The 27,522-nt window shown below is 44.2% G+C and overlaps 1 protein-coding gene across 10 annotated transcripts in view; it reads right to left on the reverse strand.

Annotated features, from left to right (window-relative positions):
• Positions 1–27,522, reverse strand: part of ttll5 (tubulin tyrosine ligase-like family, member 5) — a 510,221-nt gene that overhangs the window by 153,397 nt on the left and 329,302 nt on the right. The window contains exon 31 of one of the 10 annotated variants that reach the window (XM_072271904.1): positions 14,666–14,754. The exons of 8 other annotated variants lie outside the window; for them this stretch is intronic. In XM_072271904.1, the coding sequence (XP_072128005.1) occupies position 14,754 (1 nt within the window). In that variant the 3' untranslated portion in view covers positions 14,666–14,753. Of the gene's footprint in view, positions 1–14,665; positions 14,755–18,018; positions 18,612–27,522 lie in introns of those variants that run through there. One more of the 10 variants, XM_072271894.1, reaches the window with a different exon arrangement.

Consider the following 27,522-nt stretch of genomic DNA (forward strand, 5'->3'; position numbering starts at 1 on the left):
GGGATTGCACATGGAGTATTGTGAACAGCTTTGGTCATTCTGTTACAGGAAAAATGTTTTTTAAACTGGAAGGAGTGCAGAAAAGTTATACGAGAATGTTGCCAGGATTAGAGGGCCTCAGATATGGGGAGAGGTTGGCTAGCCCAGGTCTTTATTTCTTGGAACATAAGAGGAAGAGGGGTGACCTTATAAAAATGATTAAATTAATGAGAAAAATACATAGATTGAAGTTAACAGTCTTTTCCCCAAGGTACAGGAGTCCAAAATTACGGGGCAAAAGTTTAAGATGAGAGCAGAAAGATTTAAAAGGGACCTGAAGGGTAACTTTTTCTGTCATGAGCTCTTAGTTGTGTGCACCTGTAGTTGTTAGTTGTTGTCTTATCTAGAGTTGTTAAGCCATAGTGCTTTCTGTTTAATCTTCTCAAGTTTATTTTGACTGTCACAGGTCTTCTGCATACTGTGATTATTTAAAGTGGACCCCCGATTAGCACTTATCATGGGGTCCTTGTGTTTTGAGAATGATTCGTCTTACGGTGTTGCTCGGCCGAACCACCGAGGTTCTATTGGAATTCCCATGAATGAACTTGTTTCTGTCTCTACATGGGAGTCTGTCATTCCTCCGAACCCACGTTCAGTTGTCTGTCAGTGCACACCTTGATATTTACATGCAGGGGGTGGTGAGTATATGGAATGGGCTGTCAGAGAAACAGATTGAGGCAGCTACGATAGTATCATTTAGGAAGCACTTGGACAGCTTCATGGAGGGGTGAGGCCTAATGCAGGAAATTGGAACTTGGTGGGTGGGCTTCATGATTGGCACAGACTTGAAAGGCCTGTATTCATACTGTATTGCTCTGACTCTAATGGTACCAGCCTACAAAATTCACTACGTGACTGCTCTAAACACTCAAATAATAATAAAATGGCACCATCATCCTGAGGTTGAGAGGAGAGATTCCCGATCACTGGCTTTAATATTACTTGCTAATATCTCACTCTCCTCAGTAGTGGAAGCTGACATGATAGCAAAATTTACGAGGCCTTTGGGTGTAATCAGAAACAGGCAGGGAATGGAAGGATAAGGATCATATGCAGGCAGATAAGACCATAAGACGTAGGAGCAAAATTAGGTCATTTGGTCAATTGAGCATGCTGTGCTATTCGATCATGACTGATTTATCATTCCTCTCAAACCCATTCTTCTGCCTTCTCATCATAGCCTTTAACCGCCCCCACTAATCAACAACATATCACCCTCCACTTTACATACACTGCCTACAAAAAGCATTCACCCCACCCCCTTTGAAGTTTTCATGATTTTTTGTTCTGCAACATTGAATCACAGTGTATTTAATTTGACTTTTTTGACATTGATCAACAGAAAAAGACTTTTCTGTCAAAGTGAAAACAGATCTCTACAAAGTGCTCTAAATTAATTACAAATATAGAACACAAAATAATTGATTGCATTAGTACTGTATTTACCCCTTTCAAGTCAGTATTTAATAGATGTACCTTTGGCAGCAGTTATAGCCTTGAGTCTGTGTGGATAGGTCTCTATCAGCTTTGCACATCTGGACACTGCAATTTTTCCCCATTCTTCTTTACAAAACTGCTCAAGCTCTGTCAGATTGCATGGTGATCATGAGTGAACAGCCCCCTTTCAAATCCAGCCACAAATTCTCAATTGGATTGAAGTCTGGACTCTGATTTGGCCTCTCCAGGACGTTAACTTGGTTATTTTAAAGTCATTCCCATGTAGCTTTGGCTTTATGCTTGGGGTCATTGTCTTGCTGGAAACAAATTTCCCAAGTTGCAATTCTCTTGCAGACTACATCAGGTTTTCCTCCAGAATTTGTCTGTATTTTGTTGCATTCATTTTACCCTCTACCTTCACAAGCCTTCCAGGGCCTTCAGCAGTGAAGCATCCCCAGAGCATGATGCAGCCACCACCATGCTTCACGGTAGGGATGGTGTGTTTTTGATGATGCGTGGTGTTTGGCTTCTGCCAAACATAGCATTAGTCTGATGGCCAAAAAGCTCAATTTTGGTTTCAACAGACGATAGAACATTCTTCCAACTGACTTCAGAGCCTCCCACATGCTTCTGACAAACTCTAGCCAAATTTCATGTGTTTTTTTCAACAGTGGCTTTTCTCGTTGCCATTCTCCCATAGAGTTGCAACTGGTGAAGCACCCGGACAACAACAGCTGTTGTACACACAGTTTTGCTCATCTCAGCCATTGAAGCTTGTAACTCCTCCAGAGTTGTCATAGGTCTCTTGGTGGCTTCACTCACCAGTCCTCTTCTTGCACGGTCACTCAGTTTTTGAGGACAGTCTGCTCTAGGCAGATTTACAGCTGTGCTATGCTCTTTCCATTTCTTGATGATTGACAACTGTATTCCAAGAGATATTCGCTGACTTGGAAATTTTCTTGCATCCATCTCATGACATGTGCTTTTCTATAATCTTTTTGCGGAGTTGCTTGGAGTGTTATTTTGTCTTCATGATGTAGTTTTTGCCAGGATACTGAATCATCAGCAGTTGGATCTTGCAAATACCCATGTATTTTTACTACAATCAATTGAAAACCCTTAATTACACACAGGTCTCCAAAAACAGATCTCCACTTAACTAATTATGTGACTTCTAAAACCCATTGGCTGCACCATCCATTCTGATATGTCTATCCACGGCTTCCTCTACTGTCAAAATGAAGCCATACTCAGGTTGGAGGAACAACACCTTATATTCCGTCTCGGTAGCCTCCAACCTGATGGCATGAATATTGACTTTCCTAACTTCCGTTAATGCCACTCCTCCCCTTCACACCCCATCCCTTAATTATTTAATATATTTTTAATATATTTTTTATTTCCCCCTTTTTCTCTCTCTCTTTTTTCTCCCTCTGTCCCTCTCACTATAACTTCTTGTCTGCTCTCCACCCTCTGGGCTCCCCTCCCCCCTTCTCTTTCTCCCCAGGCTTCTCATCCCATGATCCTCTCCCTTCTCCAGCTCTTAGATCCACCCCTCCCCTCCTGTCATCTCCTATCATTTCAGATCTCCCCCTCCCCCTCCCACTTTTAAATCTCTTACTATTTCTTCTTTCAGTTAGTCCTGACGAAGGGTCCCGGCCCGAAATGTCGACTGTACCTCTTCCTATAGATGCTGCCTGGCCTGCTGCGTTCACCAGCATTTTTTGTGTATGTTGCTTGAATTTCCAGCATCTGCAGATTTCCTCGTGGCTGCACCAGTGAGTATTATTAAAGGGTGGTGAATACTTATGCAATCAATTATCTTGTGTTTTATATTTGTAATTAATCTAGATCACTTTGTAGAGATCTTTCACTTTGACACAAGAGAGGCTTTTTTTTGTTGATCAGCGTCAAAAAAGTCAAATTAAATCCACTGTGATTCAATGTTGTAAAATAATAAATCATGAAAACTTCCAAGGGGGTGAATAGTTTTTATAGGCACTGTATACCCAATGACTTGGCTTCCACAGCTGTCTGTGGCAATGAATTAAAGAGATTCATCACTCCGGCTACAGAAATTCCTCCTGATCTCTGTTCTAAAGGGACATCCTTCTTTTCTGAGGCTGTGCCTTCTGATCCTAGACTCCCTCACTATTGGTAACATCCTCTCCATCCCCAAATTAGTTTAGATTGACATCACGGTTGGCACAGACATAATGGGACACTGTAACTATGCTGTATTGTTCTCTGTTATGTTGCTTCAGAAAGACTAGTGATATTGTCAAGGCACTTGCTGCCCTGGCCATTTCCTTAACTCTCCTCTAACCTCTGGGGGAAGACATAGGAGGCTTGAAAGCCCAGGTGACCAAACTCAAGAACAGCTTCTTCCCCACCGGCTGCAGACTTCTGAACCAGTCACTTCTTTCAATGGTGCTGCCTCATTCTCATACTCTGAATTCTCCCTCCCTTGGTTACTCTGCTATTGTCACTTCGGAATTGTTTTGTTGTTCTACTGCAGATTGAATTACAATTTTTGCACTAATCTGCTGTTTTCTTAAGTTTTCGCTGCATTTATTATTACCAGATGCACTGTTTACTCTGTGAGCTTTATGAGAACAGGAAATTTCATTGCACCCTAACTGATGATAAACTAATCTTATGCTCAAATGATTTGGAAAATAAAGAAGTCTCCTGCTATGCAGACCACATGTACAACGCCTTGAGCAAATGACTGCCTCATAGGGCAATGTGAACAACTTTAATCACCCCCCACACCAACACTCCCCCCCCCACCACCACCACCACCACCAAGCTGAAAAGAGGCAATTGGCCACAGTCCTAGTACTAGCATCATCCTGACCATTGAGGACATCTTCAACAGGCAGTGCCTCAAGAAGGCAGCATCCATCATGAAGGACGCTCACCAACTAGGACATGTCCTCTTCTCCCTGCAACCATAAGGGAGGTTATACAGGGGTCTGAAGACACACAGTTAACGTTTTAGAATCAGCTTTTCCCCCTCCACCCTCAGCTTTCTGAATAGACCATGAACCAATCTCAGTTTTTGCACTACATATTTATTCTTTCATATTTCTTATACTAATCTATAGCATTGTTTAATGTATTCCACTGCACTCCTGTTGCAAAACAAGACATTTTATGATAGATTTGGGGAAGAATAAACCTGATTCTGCTTCTGATCCACAAGGAAGTGTGGGCTCAACCAGCACAGGCAGCACTGGCTTCAGCAACTAGTCCTCTACAGTCAACAGCCTGCCAGCAAACACATGAGGGGTGGACTAACCCTACAGAGCTATCAGAATCCATCTCCTTTACACAATTGATAGGTGTGTTAGTGGTGGTAACAGAGTAGGTCTATGGGAGCTGAGGAGTATTAATGTAGTGGACGTTGTTGAACTTGGAAGGAACAAACATTCTTTCCGGATGTTGGCAATAACCTGAGTCCAGACTTATAACCAGACTACCCCCTCCCCTTTTAACATCTATTTATATCCAAGGGAGCCTCTGAGCTATTAGGATCTAGTATTTTTGTATACGACCCTTGTAGCACCCCATCTGTCTCTCACTAATTTCTTGCCTGACTTCATAGCAAGGCAGAAGTCACTGAGATTAGGGGAAGCTTTTGATCTGGTGGTATTTTTGCACAGTAACCTAACTCCTGCTGCTATTTGCCATAGAACTGGGACACATTGGTAGGCAGTGCACGATTGATCAGTCAGCCCAGATGGCAGTCTATGCTCTAACACAAAAAACCCAGTATCAGGATCCAAGGGAACCTCTTCCCTTCTTTATTCAAAAAAATAGGATAAGATACAAGAGGTCATGAGTTAAGACCAAAAGACATAGGACCTGAATTAGGCCATTTGGCCCCATCGAGTCTACCCCACCATTTGATCATAGCTTATCCATTTTCCTCAACCCCATTCTTCTGCCTTCTCGCGATAACCTTTCACACCCTGACTTATCAAGAATCTATCAATCTCCGCTTTGAATACACCCAATCACTTGGCCTCCACAGCCACCTGTGGCAATGAATTCCACAGATTCCCCATGCTCTGGCTAAAGAAATTCCACTTCATCTCCGTTCTAAATGGATGGCCCGCCTGTTCTGAGTTTGTGCCCTCTGGTCCTAGACTCCTTCACTATAGGAAATATCCTCTCCACATCCACTGTATCTAGGCCTTTCGCCATTCAGTAGGTTTGAATGAGATCTCCCTTCGTTCTTCTATATTCTATAGGCCCAAACCCATCAAACGTTTCTTACTTGATAAGCCTTTCATTCCGGGAATCAGTTTCATGAAACTCCTTTGAACCCCCTCCAACATTAGCACATCCTTTCTTAGATAAAGGGCTCAATACTCCAAGTGAGACCTCACCAGTGCTTTATAAAACCTCAACGTCCATCCTTGCTTTTATATTCTAGTCCTCTTGAAATGAATGCTAACATTGCATTTTCCTTCCTCACCACTGACTCAACCTGCAAGTTACCCTTTAGAGAATTCTTCATGAGAACTCCTAACTTCCATTGCACCTCAGATTTTTGAATTTTTTTCCCATTTAGAAAACTGTCTTTGCTTTTATTCTTTCTTCCAAAGTGCATGACCAGACGCTCTTGACACCGTATTGCATCTGCCACTTCTTTGTCCATTCTCCTAATCTATCTAAGTCTGAGGGTTAAGGGTCAAAGGTTTAAGGGGAACATAAAGGGGAACTTCTTCACTTTGAGGATGGTGAAACTGTAGAATGAGCTGCCAGTGGAAGTGGTGGATGAGGGTTTGATTTCAACATTTAAGAGAAATGTGGATAGGTACATGGATGGGAGGGACATGGAGGACTATAGTCCTGATCCAGGTCAATTAGATTTATTAGCGTAATAGTTCAGCATGTACTAGATGGGCCAAATGGCCTGTTTCTGTGCTTTAGTATTCTATGAATCTATTACTCTTTATGAATTACAGAACCTCCTACCCAAGGGCACCTCTTAGCTTCTGTGTCAATGGATGACAGTGAAGTTCGGTGTTAATGTTGATGAAGTGTCACTGACTGGTAACATTAATTCAGGTTCTCTCCACATACTGCTTTTACTTCAGACTGTAACATCCTTAAATAACATTGCTCTTTCATGGGAATTTACACCTGGTTTGGAGACCATCAATCCTCGAGGTCGGGAGGCCCTGTGGATGAGGACTGATGACCACCCCCTCTAGGTTGGTGAGTCCTGAGGTCGAGGCCTGTGTGAGTTCAGAGGATGAGGCCTAGAGGTCAAAGTCCCATGGTCAGCAAGTCCCGAGGTCAATACTTAGAGTTGGGCAGGCAAAGTTCACAATTTCTTCAGTCGCAGTACTGAATATATGCAGTGAAAGAGGATCCACACCCCTCCAGGTGAGAAAATTCCAACATTTTATAATTGAATCTCAGACTGAGCCTTAGCCTCTGGATCAAAGGGTCAGCATCCTAGCAGTGAGTCTTGAGTTTTATACACCTTGTATTTTAAAGTAATTGAGGTAGAGTACTGTAGTTAGCACAACATACAACCTTCTTGGCCTACCAGGTTCCAGGCTGTTCACCAGGCAAGGACAACTTCTATCTCACTGAAACACACACAATTGCTGGAAGAACTCAGTAGGTCAGGCAGCATCTATGTGGATGAATAACCATTCAACATTTAGGGTCAAGATCTTTCATCAGGACTGGAAAGGAAGGGAGGGGGCAGAAGTCAGAAGCAAAAATTGGTAAGAGGGGAAGAAGTTCAAAAATTGGGAAGAGGGGCAGGTGAGACCAGGTGAGGGGGAAGGTGGGTGGGTGTGGGAGGGAGGATGAAGTGAGAAGCTGGGAAGTAATATGTAGAAAAGGTAAAGGGCTGAAGAAGTAGGAAAGGAGATTCTACCAAGGGAAGGAGGAGCATGCCAGAGAGAGGTGATGGACGCATGAGGAGAAGGGGTGAGAGGAGAATCAGAATGGAGAATGGAAAAAGAGAGAAGGTGGAGGAGGGACCAGTTACCAGAAGTTTGAGAAATTAATCATGCCCTTAGGTTGGAGGCTACTCAGACAAAATATAAGGTGTTACTCCTCCAACCTGACAGTGACCTCATCGTGGCAATAGTGGAGTCCATAGACCAACATGTTGAAATGGGAATTGGAATTAGAATTAAAATTAGTGGCCACTGGGAAAATCTGCCTTCTGTGGCGTACAGTTCTATCTCACTGCTAAGACTCTTCAATAGACCCCCAATATAACAAAATGGACTCTTGACCTCACAATCTTGCACTTTATGGTTTTCCTGCACTGCACTTTCTCTGCAGCTTTACACTTTTATTCTGCATTGTTCAGGCTGATTTATACTTGTGTGTCAAATCGATGCCGTAGGTATGGCGTAGCCGCGAATCCTACGCTGTACTCTACGCAAACCCTACGCCGTAGCCTAACGCGCACCTCTCCCAAAATGTAACTACGCATTGCGGCAACGCAGACCGAAACAACTGCAATTGGTCCGCTTGGTAGCAACTCTGGCAGCAATGCTTTCCATAAAGCTTCACAGACCTCCGCAATTATGGAGGACACATTTTGCTTTTACAAAAGACCTACATTAGTATCTGTTTTCATTAACCGAAAGAGGATTTTCACTTTTACGGAAAAAGACGTTTGCTTTAAACTTGTTTACCCTGAGAAAGACTACCATGACCATGAAGCCTTGAACAGGCAGGTGTGAGTGCATGTGGGTACGTGCCGATTTTTTTCGACAAATCGATTTTGGCTCAAAATTCTCGATTCTGTTAAGTGACACTACACTGTACATACAGAAAATTCACCCTCCTTCAGTTTCAGTCGCTATCGTTTGAAGTTTCTTCAACACGAAGAAACTCAACACAGTGGCATAGAAACCCCACCGCCAACTAGCGTTTTGGCGGTGAATTGCAGAGCGACGCAGACACACCAACGCACAAGTATAAATGCTCACAGCAGCGTAGCCCACTTGCGTAGGCTACGGCGTAAGCTAGTACGCACAAGTATAAATCAGCCTTTACTGTTTTACCTTGTTCTACCTCAGTTCACTGTGTAATGATTTGATCTGTATGAACACCATGCAAAGACAAGCTTTACACTGTATCTAGGTACAGTACATGTGACAATAATAAACCAATATCAGTGCAATGAAGGAACTCAGCATGCCGAGCAGTATCTATTGCTTGTGAGGGGATGGTGAAGGAATTGTTGATATTTTGACATTGTTGAGTGTTGATATCCTGTCCCCGCACCAGTTCCTCAGCCACTCATTCACTTACTCAGCCTCAGGTGGAACTCTCCAAGGCTGCCTACCTGTGCCTATGAATAGCCCAGGAGCAGACAGATGAGGAGGTCCCCAGAATGACTTACACCTCATACCCCTCCCCAATACCCATAACTTCACTCTGAATCTCTTTCAAAGATCAGGCACATGGGGCTGAAGTGTAATCTAGACTTGAGGAACTTCAGATACACAAGAGAGGCTGCAACATCTCACTCTGTGTACATATATGAAACACAGTCCTGAGGGTGGAGAAGGGACAACTGCTGGGGAATTCATGCACCTCTTATACCTCAATTGCTCTGTACAGTGTTCCGCACCCTGGGTTTCCCTCATGCCTGGAAGGCAAAATCCATGCTCTTATTTGTCCTGGAAGTGTTAGTGGGGATTGGGGATGTACTCCAACACATGCATTCCCAGCCTTGGTAGCAATGTAACCTCTAACTTGTAATGACCAGTATGCACAAAAATCTTGTGCTGTGCAGTTTTTTGCCTAGTGACAACAACATGGGTGCACTGAATTTTATATATAGAGGTATTCATTTTAAAATCAGCAAAACACTATCAATAAGAACTTTGATCTCCTCTGGGTTTGAACGTTTCTGCTCTCGTTCATCTGCACTCTCACAAAACATACGAGGCACACTTGTAATGGGTAATGAAGGATTTTTTTGTGGAGCTTTTGCAACTGTCCATATGTAATTTGCTTGCTAAATGATGCTTTAAAAAGTCAAGTTTCCAATTATCACTCCACTTCTTGCCACTTGCAAATTCTCCGGCAACTTCTGCATCGCGACAATACACGCAAGTAACACCAATTTCTGTATTGTACATAAATATTTCTCGTAGCTGCATGTTCCTGACCTCATGAGCTTTCAGTGCAACAGTTTCTACCGTTTCATTAAGCCATTCCGCTTTAAATGAACTAGCAGTTCTTTTGTGCTTCACACTCTTTGCTTCTTTGGAATTTGACATAGTTAATCAATACTTTCTACAATAAAACAGTATAAATAAGCTATTTCTAAAACTTGCAGACAAATCATCGCAAACTCTCCCTTGTCAACACCATCTGCATCAGAAACCGGAAAAAGAAATGTGATTGTGTACAATCGTGAAATATACTTAACATGCTAACGAGGTAGAAGATGACAACCTTTTGTGCGCAGTTTAAATTCCTTTGTCCACTAGTAGCAAAAGATGTGTGTGTGTGTACCTTAGAGAGAACATTGCTTGGTAGTGTGTGAAGATACACTGTTGAACTTTTACTCAATATCTAACCTATACTGTCTCAGCTTTAGAAGAGTTTGAGGTACAGTATTCAGGATTTACTCAGTATCTGATCCATACTGTCCTTGTCCATGGAGTGTGTGAAAGTACACTGTTGGACATTTACTCAATACCTAACTTATACTGTCCCTGCCCTGATAGTGTAGGTAGGTACAAATTGGACATTTAATTCTGTATCTAACCCATGCTGCCCCTGTCCTGGGAGTGTGTGAAGGTAGTGTTGGACACTTGCTCAGTATCTAACCCATACTGTCTTTGCCATGGGAGTGTGGGTAAGTATAGTATTTAACATTTACTTGGTATCTAACGCATACTGTCCCTGCTTTAGGTATGTGTGAGGGTACAGTGTTAACATTTACTCCGTATCTTTCCCATACTATCTCTACTCTGGGAATGTCTGAAGGTACAATATTGGACATTTAATTGATATCTAACCCATACTGTCCCTGCATTGGGAGTTTCAGAATAAAACCACTTTTCTGTGCCATACTCTGAAGAAAGTTGATGATCCAACACTTTTACATTTTAGACCATCCCCCACCACAAAATCCTGCCTTTCCCTGTGCTAGAGGAGGACTGTTCTATTACGATGAGTGTTGGTGATAACTCTGCTGTTTAATTTAAAATAACACATCCTTATGTTTCCACAAAAATACCACACATAGCAGGTCCATGAAATCTTGGGGAAACCTGATAGACATTTCCTGCCAAATATCCTTCTCAATCCACAGGGAGTTCATGTATGCTGTTTCATACCTCTCGGCCAAGCTGAGACAAACCTGCCGCCAAACAATGTGTCTCACTATTTCCACACAAGCAGCAGAGTGAGGCAGGCACAACATGGAACTGCACACTTTTCAAAGCTATGCAAAGATACTAATTGACATTCAGATCTTTTTAGAACTCAACTTATAAGTCAGTCTAAAAAGGACACAATCTGTCTGACCCCTCGTATCGTCATAGCCGTGAGTAGATGGTGGGGTGATACAGTCATGAAACATAGCAGTCTGCATGGTGAAGGTACTGTGGAGCAGGGGCTCCAGGTTTGGAACTAAGTGACAGAGAAGGATATCTTCATGTTAGCCTCAACTGTTTCCTGGAATTACCTGTGGGTCCTGACCTTGTCCTAATTGAAAAAGTTACAGGTTTATGAAATATTGCACAGGAATTTGGTGCAAAAATGAGGTTAATCTATGCATGAGGATTGGGAAACACACCAACCTGACCATTCTGAGTAATGTTTATTGAGAACCCCAAATAGAAGGCATGGTGAGAAACTTAGGTTAGATTAGCTTTATTTGTTACATGAACATAGAAATATCCAAACATACAGTGAAATGTGCCATTTGTGTCAATAATCAACACAATCCAAGAATGTGTTGGGGCAGCCTGCGTATGTTGTCATGCTTCTGATGCCAACATAACATGCCCACAATTTACTAACCTGTACATCATTGAAATGTCGAGGAAACCCTCATGGTCATGGGGAGAACATACGCATTACCTCCTTACACACAGTGTGGCGATTGAACCCCAACTGCTGCTTGTCCCTACACCACCGTGCTGCCCATCATTCAGCTTCTGCTGAGAGCAGACTATAGGAATTGCTCTATTACACATCACTGCTACCTGAGCTGCTGAGTTCCTCCGGTATTTAGTGTGAAGACCTAGTTTGTGTTGTAGTACTGTCCTCAGATTGTTTGCCCACTTGAGGGATTAATCAAGAGCCTGGTTTAACAGCCCCATACTAAAGACAAAGCCTTCAACATACAGAACCCCAAAGTGTGGCATTGCCTGTAGGATGCCTCTCTGCAGTGCAGCATTGTTGATGCAATACCAGTCTGAGAGGGTGATGCTCTCCCAGAACCATCCCTCTAACAGTAAGATGCTTGGTCAAGTACTAGCCCTCCTGACAATGTCATACACCTGAGTATTGCTTCTCCAACAGGATAATGTGCCCCAGAATGGGTGCACACTCAGCAGTTGTCAGGACCTAGGAGGAAGTTGAAACTTTGACATTTTAACTTGAAGTCTTCAGACAAAAGCCACTCCAAGTTGTGGAGGGTGCCTCCCATTCCTATACACTAAAACACAGTACAGTACAGGAACAGGCCCTTCGGCCCACAATGTCTTTGCCAAGCGTGATGCCAAACTAAAACTCATCCCTTCCATGGACTAGAAGGTTTGAGCATAGACAGTACAGGCCCTTTGGCTTATGATGTTGTGCCGACCTTTTCACCTCCTCTATGATTTATCAATCATCCATATGCCTAGCTAAGAGTTTCTTAAATGCCCCTAATGTATTTGCCTCAATCACCACCTCGGCAGGACATTCCAAGATCCCTCGATTCCTCCACACTTCTAAGAACCCTGCCATTACCCCCATTCTCTGTCTTCCAGAATGAATCACTTTGCAATTTTGATCTCCATCTGCCATTTCCCAGCCCAGCTCTGCATCCTTTCAGTGTCCCCACTTCAAGCAAAAAAGAGGTTAAAGGGCCTGCTTCTGTGCTGCAGTGCTCTATATTTCTATGCCTGTATGAGTCCAAGACTGGCCACACTGGCTGGGCTCCAATGCACGTCTGTTGCTCTAAGGCTCCCACTGTGTACACGTTTGATTTACAGGTTGGGTTCCTGCATGAGATCAGCTCACTATCAGGTTTCACAGAACTGAAGAATGGCAGCCAGAGAAGCACCGACCCTTGTGGGCTATTGGGGAAGGTGGGGGGGGGGGCAGTGTACTGGGACCATAAGCACCATCTGCATCAAAACTACAGCCCAGGACACAATCTGCACCAGAAATGCCCGGGGTCATGATGCATTTGAAAGGCGTGCCTTCCCCACTGGCACACAATGTGCATTCCACTGGCGTCAATGACCATGGCCTGCTCCAGCCCCATTATCTAATAACTGCTCTACATTGCTCACATTCCATCAAACCCCGTCAAAGGAGGATCAGTGTTTGCTTTGGCAGCCGGTGCTGGAGTCAAACACGGCAGCGGCAGATCACAGTCTGCAGACACTTCCCTCACTAATGCCTCACCAAGATGGCTTCTTAACCCAGCTGGGTAGGAGCTGGGGGCGAAGGTACTGCAGAGTGACATCTAATAGGTCACATATCTTCAGCTCATTGAGATCAAAGATTTACAGAACTGTCTGGGCAATTGGACTGTCACTCAGCAACAATCTCACTATTTGCCCCATCCTGCTCCATAAGGTTTCACTCCTGAGAGCGGTGAATACAAGTGCTGCTCTGGGACAGACATGCAGGAGAAAAAGACCCTGAAAATATTCAGTACACAGCAAGGAGAGGGGCAGACCTGGGGCAGAGCAGAAAGAGGAGGCAGAGAGGGGTCGGGGGCCGAGAGGGTGGTGGGAAGAAACAAAAGAGGCAGGGTGGAATGTGAAAGGAGGAAAGTAGGGATGGGGTGAGGTAGGTATCATGGGATACAGACAGGAATAAGGTGTGGGAGTAAGGAGCACCGATACACTGCAGGATGATGCCAAATTAAAACTGATCCATTCCCTGGACTAGAAGGGCTGATCATAGAAGAATACAATATAGTACAGGCCATTCGGCCTACAAGGGATGATCACACAGGGAGGGGATGGGAGGGAGGCAACGAGGAAGGGAAGGAGGAGGCAAAGAGGGATAGGGCAAGGAGTGGACAAGGAGCAGAAGGGAGGGGAGCAGGGAGGGAAGGGCTGGAACTGAGGAGTGGTCAGGAGGGAGTGGGTGAGGAGGGAAGTGAAGGAGGGGGTGAGGTGGGGAAGGCAGAGTGGAAGAAGAGGTGGAGAGGGGAGAGAGTGGGGAGAAGGGGAGGGAGGAGCAGGGAAAGGCAATGAACAGAGAATGTGAGGGGGGGAGTGGGGAGAAGGTAATGCTACAAGAGGGCATGGTGGAGAAGGAGGTGAAAGGAGGGAGGAGGCAAGTATCACAGTTAAACCACAGATCCACAGCCTTGTGGGCAAGTCAATAAATCATGAATTCCAGCAGTAAGACCTCACCCCACCCCCCCCCACACCAGTGCATGCCGTGGGCTGAGGTACTGCAGTAGGGCGCCAATAAATACCGCCTGCCAATGGATTTGAGTGTGATTAGCACTGTAACTACAATCAGCTCCCACACATAGCGTTTGGCATGTATGTGCCAGGCAAATTGACAGCTACTTTTCATCCTGCTACCAAAGTCATAGAGTAAAAGAGGGAGATCGAGCAACAGTTTCTTAGTCGGAGTCTGTGCTAACCATAAACACTTAATGACACTTATACTATGCTAATCCCATTTCATTCTCCCCACATTTACATCACCTTCCCCCAGATTCGATCAGCGCATTCACATACACAAGAAGCAATACATACTGGACAATTGACATAACAATGCACATATCTGTGGAGTGTGGAGAGAAGCCACACAATCACAAAAGGAGAGCATACAAACAGCACCGTGGCAGGGTCTCTGGAGCTATGAGGCAGCAGCTGATCTCACTGTGCCACTGTGCCGGGTGATCCTGCTGTTCATTCTGCATCCTTTGAAGAGGAGTGTGAATGTAACTGGGGCTGCAGTCTCCTAGACCACTACCTCCAGCAGAGCACACTGCACATGCTGATGTAGGAGACTTCTGGCACTGGAATCTGGAAGAAGACACTATCTTCTGAAGGAACTCATCGAGTCGAAATGCATCTGTGGGGCAAAGGAATTGTCAAACAATTGTCTATCCCCAAGCACTTCACCTAAAAGTATGTTGGGGTCATCTACTGTATCTGATGCTCCTGGTGCAGTCTCTTCTACATCAGTGAGACCCAACACAGACTTCATTGAGCACCTTTGCTCCACCTGCCATTACAGGAAGGGTTTCCCGGTGGCCACACCCATCTTAATTCTGCTTTCCATTCTCATTCTGACGAGTTGGTCCATGGCCTCCTCTCCTGCGATGATGAGGTCTCTCACAGGTTGGAGGAGCAACACTTCATATTCTGTCTGGGTAGCTTTCAACATCAGTTTCTCTAACTTCTGAACATTTCTCCATCTCCCTCTTTTCCATTCCCCATTTTGCTTCCCCTCTTACCCCTTCTCTTCTCCTCACCTGCCCACCTCTTCCCTCTAGTTCCCCACCTCCTTCTGTTTCTCCCACAGTCCATTTTCCAATCCTTAGATTCCTTCTTCTTCAGTTACCTCTTCTACCTATCACCTTCCAGCTTCTTACTTCACTCCCTCTCTCCCACCCACCCACTTTCCTCCTGCTCACCTTGTCTCACCTATAACCTAACAGCTTGTATTCCTTATTCCTTCCCCCACCCCCCCACAACCTTTCTGCCCCTTTCCTTTCCAGTTCCAATGAAATATCTTAGCCCAAGATCCTGTTTATTCCCCTCCATTGAAGCTGTCTGACCTGCTGAGTTCCTCCAGCGTTTGTGTTGCCAAGGAATTGTTGGTGTTAGGGGCTGAGACCCTGTACCAGGACTGAAAGTGCTGGTTGAATCTGTCCTTGTACAGTCTGGTTTATTGCAAGGGGCTCTTGCAGGCCCACCTGTCAAGTCAAAAAACTACCAGGCAAGTTGCCGCAAGTTCTAGTTCATATGATAGGCAGCACAGCAGCAGTGGGCCTAGCCTGTGTTTGGCCCACGTCCTTCTAAACCACGTATGTTGCTGTCCAAGTGCCTTTTAAATGTTGTTAATGGCATCACCACTTAATCTAGCACCTCAGTCCCTCTCAGATTCTCAAGATTCAAGATTCAAGTACATTTATTATCAAAGAATGTATAAATTGTGCAACCCTGATATTTGTTCGTTCAGAGGTAGCCACAAAGCAAGAAACTGAAAGAACCCAATTAAACATAACAGTGGTTGGCCTTATCAAGAATGATGATGAGACAGAGTACAGAGAGGAAGTGAAGCGGCAGGTGGATTGGTGTTAGAAGAACCACCTAAGCCTGAATGTGGAGAAGACAAAGGAAATTATTGTGGACTTCAGGAAGGTGCAGACAATTTATCCCCTTCTGCAAATATACGGCTCCTCTGTCGACAGAGTTAAGTGCACCAAGCTCCTGGGAGTTCACATCACAGGTGACCTTACCTGGTCCCTTAATATCACCTCCTTGAACAAGAAGGCACAGCAGCGCCTCTTCTTCCTAAGAAGACAGAGGCAAGCAAGGCTCCCACCTCCCATCTTAACTGTGTTTTACAGGAGCACCACTGAGAGCATCCTGACAAGTTGCATTTCCATCTGGTATGGGAGCAGTTGAGCATCGGACTATCGCACCAAAGGGCTGTGAGAACAGCTGAGAGGATCATAGGGATCTCCCTACCATCCATCATGGTATTTATCAGGAGTGCTGCATTTGCAGGGCCCATAGTATTATTAAGGATCCCACCTATTCATCAAGCATCCTCTTTGACTATCTACCATCAGGCTGGAGACCACGATGCATAAAAACAAGAACAATCAGGATGAGAAACATTTATTCCTCCAGGCCATTAGGCTTCTGAACTCCCAGCCACATCACATTTGAAGTGCCACTGGTTAATCTGTTCCATACCTTACAATATTTAATATTAATGCACTTTAGTTTGTTATTTATATGTGATTCAACTGTAGATTTTATCCTTAACTTCATAAGTTATCGTGTGTTATGTGTTTTATACTCTGGCTGAAAGAAATGTTGTCTTGTTTCTATATACATTATATACATGTATGCAGTTAAATGACAATAAACTTCACTTGACTTAAAGAAAAAAAAGAATAAAATTGAAAATAAAAGACCAACAGTCAATGCACAAGAGAATGAAGAAAAAAAAATCATGCAAACAATTGAAACAAACAACAGCACTCCAAACCAAAACTCCGAGTCCTCTGATCCGTACCCCAAAGCAGTCCGGAGTAGGCCCAAAACCTAGCTCATCAGTTTGTCATATTAGTGGGCATAGAGCACAACAGTTGGGGCAGCCTTCAGCATCTCAGCACCATGGAGAGAGGAGTGACCATCGTGGAGTACAAGCAAAGTCGGCTCTTGCCTCGGATCCTGACACCCTGTCTTTTCAGTCTATCTGGACTGGTGTTTAAATTGACTAAACAACCAACAGCAAAAGACTCCGGTGCCCTGGAGAGAGGAGTGAACATCGTGGAGAGCAAGTGAAATTTGGCTCTCACCTCTAACCAGTGCCAATGTTTAAATGCTTTAAACAGCGAATCATACCTTGCAGTAGGACTTGGGCATTGCTGCTGTGAAAGGCTCCGGGCTGCCCAACAATTTTCTCTGGGTCCAGATTTCGTTGCTCAGCCCGAAGCCATTCTCAAGCTCTTCAAATCAGCTTAGTGCCCAGAGCGACCCAACCTCGCACCCGGGCCATTTGTACATGCACTGAATCTCCTCTGCTTAATCCTGATTAAATCTCTCCCCTTTCACTTTAAACCTAGCCCTCAATCCTAAATTCTCCAGTCCAGAGAAAAAGACTTCGGTGCATTCACACTATCATTGCACCTAATGATTTTATACACCTCTGTAAGTTCACCTCTCAGGCTCCTAAAATCTAATAAACATAGTCCCAATTTCAAGGACAGCTTTAGCTTCTACTCCACTGTTATCAGACTCTTAAACAGACCTTCTGTACAATAAGATAGAGTCTTGGATTCACAATCTATCTTGTTGTGATCTTGTGCTTTATGCACTGCACTTTTTGCACTTTATCCTGCATTACAATCGTTCTACCTTATTCTACCTCAATGCACTGTGTAATGATTTGATCGGTACAAAAACAATGCAAGACAAGCTTTTCACTGTATCTTGTGACATGTGACAGCAATAGATAGATTTCAAAGGTCAAAAGTTTAAAGTTCAAAGTAAATTTATTATCAAAGTACATATACTGCATGTCACCATATACAAACATAAGATTCATTTTCTTTGGGGCATAAAAAGTAAATGCAAGAAATACAAAAGACAGCGACAGGGCAGACAACAAGTGTGCAAAAAACAACTGTGCAAACACAAGAGAAAGAAAAAAAGTAATAATAATAATAAAATAAGCAATAAATATCGAGAAAATGAGATGAAGAGTCCTCGGAAGTCCATAGGTTGTGGGAATAGTTCATGATGGGGCAAGTGATGATGAGTGAAGTTATCCCCACTGGTTCAAAAGCCTGATGGCTGAGGAGCAATTACTGTTCTTGAAAGGGCTGCTGTGGGTCCTGAGGCTTCTATACCTTCTTTCTGATGGCAGCAGCAATAACAGAGCATGACCTGGAGGGCTGCAGCCCCTGATGATGGATTCTACTTTCCTGTGGCAGCACTTTGTGTACATATGCTCAATGGTAGGGAAGGCTTTACCCGTGATAGACCGGGCTGTATCCACTCCTTTCTGTAGGATTTTTCATTAAAGAGCATTGGTGTTTCCATACCAGGCATCCAGTCAGTATATTCTCCACCACACACTTATAGAAGTTTGTCAAAGTTTTAGATGTCATAACGAGTCTTCACAAACTTCTAAGGAAGTAGATGCTGCCATGCTTTCTTCATAATGCTGGACCCAGGACAGATCCTCTGAAATGATAAAACCGAGAATTTAAAGTTGCTGACCCTTTGATTCCCCCGATGAGGACTGGCCCATGGATCTCCGGTTTCCTCCTCCTGAACTCAATAATCAGTTTTTTGGTCTTGCTGACATTTATTGTTGTGGCACCACTCAGCCAGATTTTCAATCTCAACCCTTGTATGCTGATTCATCACCACCTTTGATTCGGCCAACGACAGTGGTATTGTCATAGAAACATAGAAAACCAACAGCACAATACAGGCCCTTAGGCCACAATGATGTGCCCAACATGTACTTACTTTAGAAATTACCTAGGGTTACAAATAGCCCTCTATTTTTCTGAGGTCCATGTACCTATCCAGGAATCTCTTATAAGAGATGGGCTCTTATAAGAGCCCATTACGTGCACTCACCACTCTCTGCATATAAAACTTACCCCTGACATCTCCTCTACCTACTTCCAAACACCTTAAAACTGTGCCCTCTCATGTTAGCCATTTCAGCCCTGGGGAAAAAGCCTCTGACTATCCACACGATCAATACCTCTCTTCACCTTATACACCTCTATCAGGTCACCTCTCATTCTCCATTGCTCCAAGGAGAAAGGGCCAAGTTCACTAAACCTATTCTCATAAGGCATGCTCTCCAATCCAGACAACATCCTTGTAAATCACCTCTGCACCCTTTCTATAGTTTCCACATCTTTCTTGTAGTGAGGTGACCAGAACTGATCAGTACTCCAAGTGGGATCTGACCTATATAGCTGCAACATTACCTCTTGGCTCTTAAACTCAATCCCACAGTTGATGAAGGCCAATACATCGTATGCCTTCTTAACCACACAGTCAACCTGTGCAGCAGCCTTGAGTGTCCTATGGACTCGGACCCCAAGATCCCTCTGATTCTCCACACGGGCAAGATTCTTACCATTAATACTATACTCTGCCATCATATTTGACCTACCAAAATGAACCATCTAACACTTATCTGGGTTGAACTCCATCTGCCACTTCTCAGCCCAGTTTTGCATCCTATCAATGTCCCGTTGTAACCTCTGACATCATTCCACACTATCCACAACACCCCCAACCTTTGTGTCATCAGCAAATTTACTAACCCATCCCTCCACTTCCTCATCCAGGTCATTTATAAAAATCACAAAGAGTAGGGGTCCCAGAACAGATCCCTGAGGCACACCACTGGTCACCAACCTCCATGCAGAATATGACCTGTCTACAACCACTCTTTGCTTTCTGTGAGCAAGCCAATTCTGGATCCACAAAGCAAGGTCTCCTTGGATTCCACGCCTCCTTACTTTCTCAATAAGCCTTGCATGGGGTACCTTACTCAAGTGCCTTACTGAAATCCATATACACTACATCTATTGCTCTACCTTCATCAATGTGTTTAGTCACATCCTCAAAAAATTCAATCAGGTTCGTCAGGCACAACCTGCCTTTGACAAAGCCATGCTGGCTACTCCTAATCATATTATGCCTCTCCAAATGTTCATAAATCCTGCCTCTCAGGATCTTCTCCATCAACTTACCAACCACTGAAGTAAGACGCACTGATCTATAATTTCCTGGGCTATCTCTACTCCTTTTCTTGAATAAGGGAACAACATCCACAACCCTCCAATCCTCCGGAACCTCTCCCGTCCCCACTGATGATGCAAAGATCATTGTCAGAGGCTCAGAAATCTCCTCCCTTACCTCCCACCATAGCCTGGGGTATATCTTGTCTGGTCCTGGTGAATTATCCAACATGATGCTTTCCAGAAGCTCCAGCGCATCCTTTCTTAATATCTATATGGTCAAGCTTTTCAGACCGCTGTAAGTCATCCCTACAATCACCAAGGTCATTTTCCATAGTGAATACTAAAGCAAAGTATTGATTAAGAACTGTCAGCTGTTCTAAGCCTCACAGTCATAAGTATAAAGTGAGCAGAGCAAAGGACCAAGCACACAATCTTGTGGTCCACCTAAGCTGATGGAGTTGGTAGACGAGATGCTGTTGCCAATCCGAACTGACTGAAGTTTGCACAAGAGAAAATCGAGGATCCAATTGCACAAAGAGGTATTGAGGCTAAGGTCCTGAAGCTTATTGATTAGTTTTGAGGAGATTATAGTATTGGATGCCAAGCTATAGTCGATGAAGAGCATCCTGATGTATGTATCTTTGCTCGCAAACATGAGGAAATCTGCAGATGCTGGAATTTCAAGCAACACACATAAATTTGCTGGTGAACACAGCAGGCCAGATGCTGCCTAGCCTGCTGCGTTCACCAGCAACTTTTATGTGTGTTGCTATGTATCTTTGCTGTCCAGATTTTCCAGGGTTAAATGAAATGGCATCTGCTGTGAACCTGTTGTGGCAGTTGGCAAATTAGAGTGGATCCAAGTCGCTTCTCAGGCAGGAGTTGATATGTTTCAGCAAACTCTCAAGGCACTTCATCACAGTGGATGTAAGTGCTCTTATATTTGTATATTCTTCTTAGGCACTGATATAATTGAAGCCTGCTTGAAGCAGGTAGGTACCTCAGACTGCTGAAGCAAGTGGTTAAAGATAGCAGTGAACACTCAAGCCAGTTGATCAGCAAAGGTCTTTAGTACTCCGCTAGGTATCCCATCTGGGCTGAACGCTTTCCATGAGATCACCCTCCTGAAAGATGTTTTCATGTCGGCCTCAGAGACTGAAATCGCAGGGCCATTGGGGACTGTGGGAGTTTGCGAAGGTTCCTCTATGTTTCAGTTACACATACATGCAGCTCTACACGCACAAACACACATACTACAGGGCAACTACAAAATTATATTCAATTGAATAAATAATCTGGACTCTTTTTTTTTAAGAGATAGAGACTTTTAACAGATTAGCTGTCCTTGTCACATGTACATTGAAACATTGAAGCATACAGTGAAATGTTTCGATTGCATCAAATCATATCAGTGAGGTTTATGCTGGGCAGACCGCAAGTGTCACCACACTTCCTGCATCAACATAGCATGCCCACAACTTACTAACTTTCACCATATGGCTTTAAAATGTGGCAGGAAACTGGAGCACCCGGAGGAAATCCACATACAAACTTCTTACAGACAGCAGCATGAATTGATCCTCGACTGCTATGCTACTATGTCAGACTTTATTTAATATACAAAAGCTGTTTTCAGTATTGAAAACAATCAGAATTGCCAAAACTCATCTTACCTACTCGAGCCTGATATGACTCCAAACCCTGAAATACCGCAGCTTGTCATTTGGCCCATCACAACTAAAAGTGTTAAAACAAGCTATCCAGCATCAACCCAGGCACTGAAAACAACCATCCCTCTCCCAGCCTCCTCCATTGCAAGGAAAACAAATGCAGCCTATTCATTCTCTCCTCATGACTGAGACAACATCAGACTCAGATTCAGATTCAAGTTTACTCATCACACGTACATCAGAACATGCAGTGAAATGTGCCGCTTGTGTTAACAACCAATAAACCTAAGGATGTGCTGGGGGCAGCTCAAAAGTGTCGCCACACATTCTAGTGCCAACTCAGCATGCCCACAATGCTTAGCAGAACAAAACAGAACATACCAAGCAACAAAGCAGCAACAGCAAAATAAGCCCCATTCTTCCCACCCAGCCACGCACAGTCCTCTAACAACAGGGCGTCTTCAGCATCCTGCCTCTAGCAAACTTGCGGATTTGTAGACATTGGGGCGTTGACTTCCCCAACAGATTCACAGACTTGGGGCTCCAGCCATCTGGCCTTGACTGGACTTCTGATCGATTCTGATCCTGGAAAATCCCCTCTGCACCCTCTGTAGAGCAATAACATCCTTCCTATAGTGCGGCGACTAAAACTGGATACAATATTCCAGATGTGGCCTCGCCTGTTTTAGCTAGTGGGACCCTAAATCACTTTGAGCCACCACATATTTTGAATGCACTGTGATAAAATTAATAATTTTCCTTTTCATTTTCAGAATTTGAATAAGGTTTATTATAACTAAAATATGTCATGAAATTTGTGGTTTTGTGGTAGTAGTATAGTGCAAAAAAAAACAAAAAAGTTTCATGAGCTGTTCAGAAATCAGAGGAAGATGCTGTTCCTAAAACTTTCAAGTGTCTTCAGGCGCCTGCACTTTCTCCCTGATGGTAGTAATGAGAAGAGGGCGTGTTCTGAGTGATACGAGTCCTTAATGATGGATGCTGCCTTTTGAAGATGTTCTCAATACTGGGGAGGCTACTGTTCATGATGGAGCTGCCTGGGTCTACAACCCACTGGAGGTTTTCCTGTTCCTGTACATTGGCCCCTCCATACCAGACAGTGATGCAGCCAGCTAGAATGCTCTCCATGATGCATTGTAGAAATTTACTGAAGCCTTTGATGACACACCAAATCTCCTCAAACTCCGAATGAAATATAGCTGCTGGCATGCTCTTCTTCATGACTGCATCAATATGTTGAGCCCAGGACAGATCTTCAGAGACGCTCAGGAACTTGAAGCTGCTTTTTCCTACTGAAGTGGATGACCTCGCATTTTCCTACATTATAGTCTTTCAACCACACTTCATTCCTCTGTGTCCCCCTCACAACTTGCTACCTTTTTTATTTTTATACCCGAGTAAGTCTGACTACCATGTACTCAGTCCCTTCATCCATCAGTAGTCAAGGCCCCTGCACTGCCATTATCTGTGCCATGAGTAAGATGGAACTGAGGACAGCTTTTCCAAAGTTGAATAGGTAACAGAAGGTTGCAGAATGAGACTGAAAAGATTGATCTACAATGGGCTGTGCAGCCTCCTTCTGTGCATAATTATACTATCCTTGCACACTCACAAAGCCACTGGTAAAAGTGTGGGTAACCAGACTCACAGTAATAAGACCCACACACATGCAGATGGATGAGATCACTATAAGCAGGGTAACAGCAATGCAATGTAGAGCTAAGAGCTGAGAGCTCAGCTGGGATATCTTATTTCTTTCCGAATGTGAAACTTTTAAACAAACCAGACACGAGTGCTTCAGACGATGAATTCTCGCCAAAAATGAACAACTTTTTCAAAATCACAAGAATTTAACCAGGTTCATTCCTTTTAAATTGTTCAGCATGTTGAAACTATGTCCTATTGTACACATCGGCAGAATGAAAGGGAGGGGGTGTGGGGTAGATGTATAATGAACTGCCAACACTGCATGGCAAAGTGTGTGGCTCTGGGGAGGTTTGCCGGCCGTTTGACACAGGGTTTCGGACTGGAAGAGGACCTGGGGGCCACGGCAAGATCAGTGTGAATGGAAAAGTGACAGAGAATAAGCCATAACTGTGTGACCGTGCCCTCAGCTCTGAGCCAGAAACTGCGGATACAAACAGAAAAGGCTTGGAAGCCTACCGAATAGTTAAGTGCCTAGGTAGAGTGGACGTGGAGAGGATGTTTCCAATAGTGGAGGAGTCTGGGAGCAGAGGGCATAGCCTCAGAATAGAAGAACATCTCATTAGAACAGAGATGAGGAGGATTTTTTTTGGCCAGCGAGGGAGGTAAATTTGTGCACTTCATTGCCACAGATGGTGGTGGAGGCCAAGTCATTGGGTACATTTAAAGTGGAGTTTGATAGGTTCTTGAATAATAAGGGCATCCAAGATTACGGGAAGAAAGTAGAGGAATGGGGTTGACAGCCATAATAGAATGGTGGAATGAACTTGATGGGCCAATGTCTTGTAGTTTTATGATCTAGATCATTTTGTCACTGCCCCTCCTTAGTGTTACACTATCATGCTGATTCATAAAAGCATCAAATGTTATGGGGAGAAGGCAGGACAATGGGGTTGAAAAACAAAATAAATCAGCCATGATTGAACAGTGAAGCAGACTCAATGGGCCAAATGGCCCAATTCTGCTCTTATGTCTTATGATCTCATGAACCAGCAGTGAATTTGGGCTATGGGGGGAGAGAGGAAATGTATGGGACATTTCTTGCTGACGCACCTTATTAGGGAGCCAGTGACAATGAATCACATGATGAGGAACTTATGTTCCAAACAACATGAGAATATTATCACCTATCAATTACTTGAATAAAAAATTGTATGGCCACATTACAGTAAATACTGTAAAAGCTGAAGCAAAGTCCTGAAATCTCAGCTGAACCACCGGATACCAATGGTTGAAATGAAAGGGCTGGTACTTCTGTACATGGTCTGGACTGGATCTTTGCCCTGGCTTTCTGATAGGATAGCCTGCTTTGTAGCAGTTCAAATGGAACTTGAAACCACAAGGACCACAAAATCAGTGCAACCCACAAACGAGCTGGAGGAACTCAGCACATCAAGTAGCATCTGTGGAGGGGAATGGACAATCAAAAACGTGGGCAACACACACAAGATGCTGGAGGAACTCAGCAGGCCAGGCAGCATCTATGGAAAAGAGTGCAGTCGATGTTTCGGGCCGAAACCCTTCGGCAGGACTGGAAAAAAAAAGCCAAGGAGTAGATTTAAAAGGTGGAAGGTGGAAAGAGAGAAACACAAAGTGATAGGTGAAATTAGAAGGGGGCGGGATTAAGTAAAGAGCTGGGAAGTTGATTGGTGAAAGAGACAAAGGCCATGGAAGAAAGAAAAGGGGGAAGGAGCACCAGAAGCAGGTGATGGGTAGGCAACGTGATAAAGTGAGAGAGGGAAAAGGCGATGGGAAATGGTGAAGAAGAGAGAGGTGGGGGGCATCACTGAAGTTTGAGAAATTGATGCTCATGCCATCAGGCTTGAGGCTACCAAAACGGAATATAAGGTGTTGCTCCTCCAACCTAAGTGTGGCCTCATCATGACAGTAGTGAGGGAGGAGGTGTAGGGGGCAGGCGTAACACTTAGTACCATTCAGGGCCCTAAGCAGTCCTTCCAGGTGAGACTGTGAGACTGTTGAGATCATATACTGTGTCCGGTGCTTCTGATGTGGCTTCCTGTTTATCAGTGAAACTCGACATAGTTTGGGGGACCACTTCGCTAAGTACCTATGCTCCACCAGAAAAAGCAGGATCTCCAAGTGGCCATCCATTTTAATTCTACTTCCCATTCTCATTCCGATACTGTCGTGATGAGGCCACACTTAGGTTGGAGGAGCAACACCTTATATTCTGCTTTGGTAGCCTCAAGCCTGATGGCTTGAACATTAATTTCTCAAACTTCTGGTGATGCCCCCCATCCCTCCTCTCCTTCACAATTTCCCATCCCGTTTTCCCTCTCTCACCTTATCTCCTTGCCCACCCATCGCCTCCCTCTAGAGCTCCACCCCTTTTCTTACTTCCATTGCCTTCTGTCTCTTTCACTAATCAACGTCCCAGCTCTTTACTTCATCCTTCCGCCTTCAGGTTCCACCTATCAACTTGTGTTCCTCTCTCTCCTCCCCCACCTTTTAAATCTACACCTCAGATTTTTTTTCTCCAGTTCTGCTGGAGGGTTTCGGCCTGAAACGTCAACTGTACTCTTTTCCATAGATGCTGCCTGGCCTGCTGAGTTCCTCCAGCGTTTTGTGTGTTTTGCTCGGATTTCCAGCATCTGCAGATTTTGTCTCATTTGGAATCAATATTTTGCTCTGAGACCCTTCATCTGTCCGTTTCCCTGTTTGACACATTGAGCTCCTCCAGTTCCTTTGTGTATTGCTCCAGACTTTCAGCATCTGCACACTCTCTTGTCTATATGAAAGCAACAGCTGCTTCAGAATGAATTCAGATTTATTTATCACATGTACATTCAAACAAATATGCGGTTTGCTTTAACAATCAACGTACCTAATGGGGTAGCCTTACAAGTACAACCACACATTTCAGTGCCAAAACATCAAGAGCGAAACAAGCCAATTTCCTCCCTCCGACCCACACACAGACAGTTCTCCAACCTCAGGACACATTTCTGGGCCTCCAGTCTCCAATTTCCAGGCTTCAGCCATTGTGTTTAGACTTCGAGACATACAATTGACCTTCGCGTTTTGACCTTCAGTTCTTACAGGGTTCTGATAAGCCCAGGTAAGTCCTGTCCCCTGGTCAGAGCAGAATGCTGGCTATGTTAAAGATCAGCTGCTGCTTTCCTTAATATGTAACTGCTCAAGAGAAGTCAGGGCAGGAGGCAAGCAGCAGTGGTACTGACCTTCCATGCATGGTATCTTAGGGTGGCATGGTAGCACAGCGCTTAGTGTAACATTTCACAGCACCAGTTGTAAAATCGGGATTTAATTCCCAATGCAATCAGTAAGGAGTTTGTATGTTTTCCCTACACATTCCAAAGATGCATGGGTTAAGATTAATAAATTGTGAGCATGCTATGTTGGCACCAGAAGTATGGAGACACCTGCGCACTTCCCCCAGCACATCCTTGGACTGTGTTGGTCATTGACAGAACAATGCATTTCACTGTATGTTTTGATGTACATGTGACAAATAACGAAAATCTTAAAAGACATGCTCAATCTCTCACTGCTGCAGGCAGAGGTTCCCACATGTTTCAAAAGGGCAACAATCATTCCAGTGTTTAATAAGAGAGGGGTGAGTTACCTCATCAACTATTGCCCAGTAGCACTCACATGGACTGTGATGAAATGCTTTGAGTGGTTGGTCAGGACTAGGATCAATTCCTGCCTAAGCAAGGACCTGGATTCACTGCAATATGTCTACAGGAGATGCAATGTCACTGGCTCTCTACTTGGCCTTGGATCATCTGGACAATAGCAATACCTACATCAGGCTGCTGTTTATTGACTACAGCTCAGCGTTGCACACAATCATACCCTCAGTTCCAATCAACAAGCTCCAACATCTGGGCTTCTGTACCTCCCTCTGCAACTGGATCCTTGACTTCCTCACCAGGAAACCACAGTCTGTGTGAATTGGAAATAACACCTCCTCGCTGACAATCAACACTGCCGTACCTCAAGGAT

Source organism: Mobula birostris, chromosome 1, assembly GCF_030028105.1.
Source record: "Mobula birostris isolate sMobBir1 chromosome 1, sMobBir1.hap1, whole genome shotgun sequence".
Taxonomy (NCBI): Eukaryota; Metazoa; Chordata; class Chondrichthyes; order Myliobatiformes; family Myliobatidae; genus Mobula; species Mobula birostris.